The sequence below is a fragment of the Eucyclogobius newberryi genome, unplaced genomic scaffold (assembly GCF_026437365.1).
Source record: "Eucyclogobius newberryi isolate DKJ021-1_F unplaced genomic scaffold, fEucNew1.0.hap1 SCAF_2, whole genome shotgun sequence".
Classification (NCBI taxonomy): domain Eukaryota; kingdom Metazoa; phylum Chordata; class Actinopteri; order Gobiiformes; family Gobiidae; genus Eucyclogobius; species Eucyclogobius newberryi.
Genome location: NW_027315834.1, coordinates 13,217,487 through 13,225,024, shown reverse-complemented (window position 1 = coordinate 13,225,024; position 7,538 = coordinate 13,217,487). Strand labels below are relative to the sequence as shown.

The 7,538-nt window shown below is 39.8% G+C and overlaps 1 protein-coding gene across 2 annotated transcripts in view; it reads left to right on the top strand.

Annotated features, from left to right (window-relative positions):
• vav2 (vav 2 guanine nucleotide exchange factor) overlaps positions 1-7,538 on the top strand; it is a 357,645-nt gene continuing 350,107 nt past the window's right edge. For both annotated transcript variants that reach the window (XM_072453573.1, XM_072453572.1), the window contains exon 1: positions 1-211. In XM_072453573.1, coding sequence (XP_072309674.1) covers positions 8-211 — 204 coding nt within the window. In that variant the 5' untranslated portion in view covers positions 1-7. The remainder of the gene's footprint in view (positions 212-7,538) is intronic.

The window sequence follows — 7,538 nt, the reverse complement described above, 5'->3', positions numbered from 1 at the left end:
GCGCGCCATGGAGGAGTGGAGGCAATGCGGTCGCTGGCTCATCGATTGCAAGGTGCTGCCGCCGAACCACCGCGTCGTGTGGCCCTCGGCGGCGGTGTTCGACCTGGCCCAGGCCCTGAGGGACGGGGTGCTGCTGTGCCAAATGCTGCACAACCTCTCGCCCGGCTCCGTGGATCTAAAGGAGATCAACTTCAGACCTCAGATGTCCCAGGTAAGGCGCTGGCAGTGGCTGCGCTTCGCCGGGATGGGGCAGTGTTTTTTTGGGGGTGTGAGGGTCGACGCCCCCCGGGGATGATGTGCCGGGAACGGATTTGAACTTGGTGCTTCTTGGTTTTTGTTTTGTTTTTGAGATTCAGGCAAATACAAATTCTAACTAGAGTGATGTTGAAGGCTTTTATGTTCTATTTTAACTGCTTTTTTGTTTTTCATTATTGTTGCGCTTTAATTTTTAAAGGTGCACTGTGTTGCCTTAGATAAGATAAGAAAACCTTTATTTGTACCACAATGAGGAAATGCCAGTGTTGCAACGCAGATTAGGTACAGAAACAGATTAGGCAAAGAAGTATAATAAAAAACAAGTAACTTATAAAAAAAAAAACTCTTGTGAAAAAACTCTTTTAAAAAACCTCTTATAATAAAAATGAGACGTTCCACACTATGGCATTAAACTTGTCCAACTTGTACTTTTTTCAATTTTTATTATTATTACTATTATTATTTGTTTTGGCCCTGCTGGCTTTATTTAGACAGGACAGATGGTGAGAAATGTGGGGTTGAGAGAGCAGGGAGGACATGCAGCAAACCATTGGAGTCGGGATTCGAACAGATTATTGCTCAAAAATACATTGCATTTTTGCTGCGAGCGGAGTCGCTTCTCCACAGAGCTGACCAGTAACATGGCCTGTATAGCCTCACCTTCCTGTTTCCATGGCAGCAGCAGATAAGTTTAATGCCACATGTGACATTTCTGGACACGCCCATGGGAAAGAACTCCAGTAGTTTAAAATTGAGCTGGAGCATGTCAGGTCTGAATCATTAGGTAGAAGTCACTGTTTTACTGTCAGATTGCAGATTTGTTGATCTGGTTTGTGGTTCATATCGCTGTAATGACTGAACCTATTCACATGAAACAAAAACTGCCACAAAGCTCAACATCCTCTCTGTCAGCCTAAGCAAACAAAAGTGAAATAATTTTGTTCACAAGAGCCTCAGAAAGTGGCGACATTATTCGAACCCTGATTACGGGATTGTTGTCAGTCGAAAGGTGTTTTGCTTGTTCTGATTTGAGTCGCCCGTACTAGAGAAATATTAGAGAAATCCATTGAAAATATTAGTTTTTCTCATATTTTTGGGGTGGTAGAGATTGAAGTCACATTGGCACAGGCAGAACATTCTACAAATTGAGTTGAGGGATGAGAATATACTGTAACTCGTCAATTTTGTGTGATGCATTTCTAATTTTGTGGGTCACATTTTTGTATTATTTCGATGTCATGACCTTTTTGATTAACTGGTATGGTTAAGGCATCATCCTGGATTGGTCTTGGAGCTCGAACCATTATCTGGGAGTGGCACACCATTAAAGACTCTCAAAACAACCAGCTATTGCTTACAAGGAATTTACCCGCAGAACCTGGTAGTCGAATGAATGAATGAACAATTGCTCATTCATCCATGTAGAGGACTATTTATCCTTGACTCATTGTTACTTCCTGCTATTCCTTCATCCTTGACTAGGTAAGCCTCTGGTGAGATTCTGGTGAGACACAAATGTCAAAGTGCAGCTCCTGTGTGGCATTTCATCGTCAGTGTGGGTCTAACCGGCGCTAAGACTAGCCCTGACAAGCCCGCCGCTCTTTGCACTGACACTCAATCCAACACTTAAGCCCGGAGGGGTTGTTTTATTCACAGTTGTTTCCAAACCCCGCTTACAAACCGACTGTTTAAAGCAGAGTTGTCCAAACGGTTTTCATCGAGGGCCAAATGTTGGAACACGTTTGGAGCGAAGGGCGACTGGATTGGTGGTCGAGACAGAGAATATTTCACAAAAATGCTTTTAACAGAGGTTTGAACAAGCCAGTACACCTTTATTTAGGCTTGAAACTTGTAGCTGACTAGTCTGCAAGTCAAACTATTGTATCTTTTGTACATTGAGACTTTTTAAATACATTTTAAGCAAATAAAGGTTCAAATATGGTGACTTATTTGATTTAATAATGCCACTGTCTTTGTTCTCAAAAAAAATAAGTATTTTCATATCTGTTGTAGAGTCTGTAGAATCCATACAACAATGATTAAAACAAATACATATTTTTTAATCACAGCCATAGTTTGGACACCCTTGGTTTAAAGAAAGTGAAAGAAAGTGCTTGGGTTTTACTCAGATGCCATATTTATTTGTTTACGAGGAAATGGTTCGGGAACAAATTATGATGGCATTTATTTCAATTTGTTTTTTTCTTTGTACATTTTTAAAGTCCAGACACAGATAATTATGAACATCCCCGGGTACATGAACTTCATACAAATCATACAAAAAGCTAAACAAATATAGAATAATCCCATGCATTTCAGTTTGTTGACGTCTAAACTACAGAGTTAGCAAGTTTTATATGGAAGGACCCTTTGGAGGCTGGATGTTTTGTTGCAAAGGACATGTACTTGCAATCTGCTTATTGGAGATATACAAGATATACAAATGGAGAGATGACTCACCTCCATTAAACGGCATTAGCAGCAGCAGCAGCAGCAGCTTGAACAATGTCTCTGTGTGCCGAGTTTCATGAGGGATTCCTTAAGTACGAGATATAAAATGTGTCAAGGTCGGTCTAATATTTGCCCGCGCTCAAAGGGGACCCGGTTCTCACATTGTCTCGTTGGTGTGGACATGGCTGCTGAACGGAATTCCACTCGCGCAGTCATTAGTGTGCCAATGAGGGCATGGAAAATGATTTGGACTCTCAAAATAACAATTGGGCTATTGTATTTTTAGGTAGGTGTAATACAAAAAGAGACATCTAGGCTTAGAAGTAGAGAATCCGGACTAAATGGTAAATAAACGGTTAAAGGAGACGTATAATGCAAATGTTACTTTTGAGAGCTGGTCTGTGGTCAACACTTCCTTGTATGAGTCAGGTGTGTCAGCCAGCGCTTCACTTTATCATTACTGTACATACCAAAGTTTACTTCCTCTTGGCACGTGGCACTCGTTCTATAAAGTGTCCTGAACCCAAGGACCAATAACATGATTCACACTAGAATGAGGAAGTCAGGGAACTGTTTTAAAGAAATGACAAGACGTTGTAATTGTTACGTGCATGAAGGCTTGTGGACAATTATAAGATTAGTTTGAAGAAGCGCTGTGCTGTGATAATGGATATTAAGAGTGATTTCTACTTTTTAGAGGGATTAAGTAGACACTTTGAATAAATGTCTGTATTGTTTTAAGTTTTGTATTGATCAATACAAGGGAGAAATTGATTAGAGGTGGCACTGGGCAGTATATCAACATTTTTGTAAAGAGTTTAGCGTTAATAGTACAAAAATAGTACAAAAAGAGTTGAATAAAAGTGAAAAAATAATGTTGTAAACTTTTAAATATTTCTGCCCTTTCCCTCAACTAATATGTTTAACCCATTTCTGTTGGATTGACATGATATTATCTGACTATATATTCCTTTTGGTCTATATTACCTACACTTAATTATGATTATTTTTTGTTTCGCTATATGGCCCAGCGCTATTTTGAGTTGGAACTGGTGGTTCATTCTAGGATAACTTTTTGCTTTATAGCTAATAGCTTGGAGCACTTTCTGCTAGAGGATCTGCCACCTACTTGTCGCTATGGAGATGTTATTGCTTTGTCTGAAATATTCCACAGTATCGCTATAATCTTATCTAGCTCCATGGAGGCAAGCAGGTTAAAGAGCAGGTTCACAGAAAGGCAAGCCCACTAAGTATGCATGTTTTTTCAACTGTAGATGTTCTATTTAGCTCAATAAAGTAATAAAGAATCCACTGTCCTTGTGTTCTCACTGTATGCAACATTTTGTATATACATTTTGGTTAAGTTATTTGCAATTTTTCCACCCTTGACTTCTTCCACTAGAGTAGCATTAATGGTTGACCTCTTCTTTGACAGCTTCATCTCACAGATCTGAATATCATTTAAATGCAGTTTGGGCTTTTTTGTACTGCCAGTTTGTTTGACATGCTTGCAGGGACGTGCAGAGTGGGCTACAGGAGCTAAAACCCTGACCCTTTTGCTCCATGTGTGCCCTCAAAAGCCCTTTTATCTGGTTTCTTTTTATATATATGAAAAGCCATAACAGACCTTACATGTGCAGTTTGTTGAGTGTTATAAATGTCTATACTTTAAACAAAGGCTTTATACAAACATCATATTTTTGCATCGATCAAATGCCCTTTTATATGTTATAGCCCCTGCCCCACTGCACAACCCTACATTTGTATCAAAGAGTGAATGGGCTGCATATATTTATTTTCTTGAAGAGAATTTCCTTCACCTTGGTTTAAATTGGTCCCATTTCCCGACAAGTGAACACTTTTGACACTTCTCTGCACTTTCAAATGGTTTGACTGGTGTTTGTCTTGGCCAATTTCTGGTTTTCTGCTTGATCTTCATCTCCAGATTGTGCTAGAGGTTTCCAGAGCTGCTCAAGCATCTGAAGCTCAGTCTATTGTGTTATTCTCATTCTCTGTGCCAGCATCAGAAGAGACTTTGTCATTTGCCTGCTTCTGTGGTGAACTATTAGAGTGAACAGAATTGTGAGAAGAAACCTCACAATTTGACAATTATTCATGATAATCGACACCATGACCAAACAATACAGACATCCTTAAATGTATATTGTTCTCATTGACTTATTGCTCAACATCAGCTTCAGCAATTAGATTCTGTCATCTTAATTTGGGAATATTACATGCTACATTTGCTTGCTTTGATCATCTATCTTTGCCAGCAAACATCAACTTCAAATTTACTACTTTAACTGATGAAACCCACTGTAACCAAAGTTTTTAAATGTTATTAAGCTTGCAACTTCCATGATTAGAAGCCGAAGAGAGGTTGCGATAACATGCTTTGATCCGCCCACAGTTCCCAGTTCCTCCACTGGAACACGCTCGCAGGGTGGAAGGGGTGTCTACGGGGGACAAATTGGGTTAAACTAAATCGTGGCAGCTCAACAGTAGCACATGATTTATGATGAGGGAAAGGCCAAATTGCTTAGCCACACACAACGGCAACGGAAACGCCAAATCATCCGTTAGACATCATGCCAACAGATTACCTCCCCAAATATTGATGCAGATTGACGGTTTACGTGAAATCTGTGCCTATTTAGACTGGCACTAATTCAGTAAAAGGCTATTGTTGGATGGTCCATGAAAGCATTGCATAACAATAGCACAAAAGGCTTTGGTTGTTTAACTTGCTAGTGCTAACCAGTTAATGATATTGATGAGATGTTGTTGGCTTTCAGTGATTTCTGAGGCATTTCTTCTGAGCTGGAAGTGCAGGAGAGTTGGCAATGTTTCAGCGCTGACTAACTCCAAGCTCATCTGGATCACATTAGAAGGTGGAAGCGGGAAAAGGTCAAGCTTGTTCAGTTTGAGAACAATTTTAGATCAGTCATTTGACAAGAGATTAGAATCAATTCAACCGTGCAAGGACGCCTGCCGCTCTACAGTACTGTGAGAAAACAAGCTAGTGCATGGCATCATTTCGACTCTCAGATCGTCGTATAGAAAGAGATAATAGGTAGCTGAGCAAGGATTTCATTTCTTGAATGAGCTATAAAGGGTTTCTCCTCTCCTGGTCATGGTTTTAGTCTCTTTGGACAATATGACAACGTGAATACAGTTCACATGTCATGTCAAAGCACGGTCAGATTGTGCGGCATCGAGGACGTTCCCTTGACCTTTCTCAATGTAAATGACTAGTGCTTTTCATCTGAGCTATTCAACTAGGTTACTGTACAACTAGTTCTTTTCTATTCATTTACATGGTTGTTTTTCGCCCAGTCACCAAACACAAAGAGCTTCTCGAGGGCCTCTTGAAACTATTTTATGACAGTTTGCGTTGGTGTTCCATCTTAAAATAATGTAGGCCTTCATGCAAAAGTTTCTGGACATACAAAACGCCACAGCTGTTAGTAAAGGAAGCAATGACACCATCCGCTGTCTTTCTGAGAAGTAAATGTTGCAAAATCTATATAGAGTGGAATGTTACTGGGAATGCCACCTTATGAACTCACAAGGTTTGCTCAGAAGTTGGAGCTCTGGTGAGAGTTAGGCCTGGATATATATTAGTCAGGTCTGATCAGAACAACTCAAAACATGTTTCAGAGAATGAAGCAATATTACGACAGAGTTAAAAGCTAAAAAAATAAATGGAACACTTTAGGACCTTCAAGGGTAAATAAGATGGAGTGTAAACATGTAAGCTATTTGTGTTGACTGGCTCGGGAATCAAACACAACCTTGTACAAGCATTACGTTGAACCCCAGCAGAAATACCTTGTTAGCTATTTTCTTTGACCCTATAATTACAAGCTTGTTAAAACCAGCTGCATTTTCATCTGCTGTTTCTAAATTGGTAAATGATCGTGTTAAAATCACAAAACATTTGCTCAGTTCCAGTTTGGCAAATGGGACCGGTGTTGATTTGTTTTTCTGTTTGCTTTCCTGCACCGGGCTCTTCTCCGAATCTGTCAATCCACAATAATTAGCTCGTGCAGATGCTGGCTCTTACTCTTGTCCAAGGGTACCCGGGTCAAACGCATGAGTAATTATGAGTGTGATGCGCTTGTCGGCCTCAATGCTGGCCCTGTCGGCTGAAATGACTCAATTGACTTAGTGGTTCTGTTGCTAAGAGTAATACATGATTATGATTAATGCTGTGTTCACACTTTGAGCACAGTTTAGTCCTGATGATGATGACTTGGTTTTTAGTCATGTTCTAGTCCTCGCTTAGCCTTGGTCTAGACTGGATTTAGTTCCAGGTTTAGTCGCAGTTTTGCTGTGGTCTTTATCGCAGTCGAATCAAAATTGCAAATTGGATGGTCGCAATTAGCAATTCGCAAAGATTACTTATGTATCACCACTTCCTCTACAAACAACTATGTATTGTTTTTAATCGTGTCCAAAACCTTTAATTTAGACCTCAACAAACATGTTCTGAAATGCGTGGAATTCTTGTATTAGTTTATCTGTTACTCTCTTCTTTCAGAGGTTAATTCCCCTGGATGTGTTTAAATTGTGGCCTTTGCACAGAAAAAGAAATAGCAAACCTAATCCCAATTGCAATGCTTGACTGAAAAATCACGATAATTAAGATCATTAAGATCATTCGTCTATGCGTACCATTAGCCTCACGGCTTTTCTTGACGTGTTGTTTAGTGCGTTATACATTTACTCTCCATACTTGACGGTTTACTACAACATTTCCTGACCCTCTAACTAAAGATTAGAATGTATTGTTTCTTCCTTCATTGTGACACTGTTCTGAAATAGAT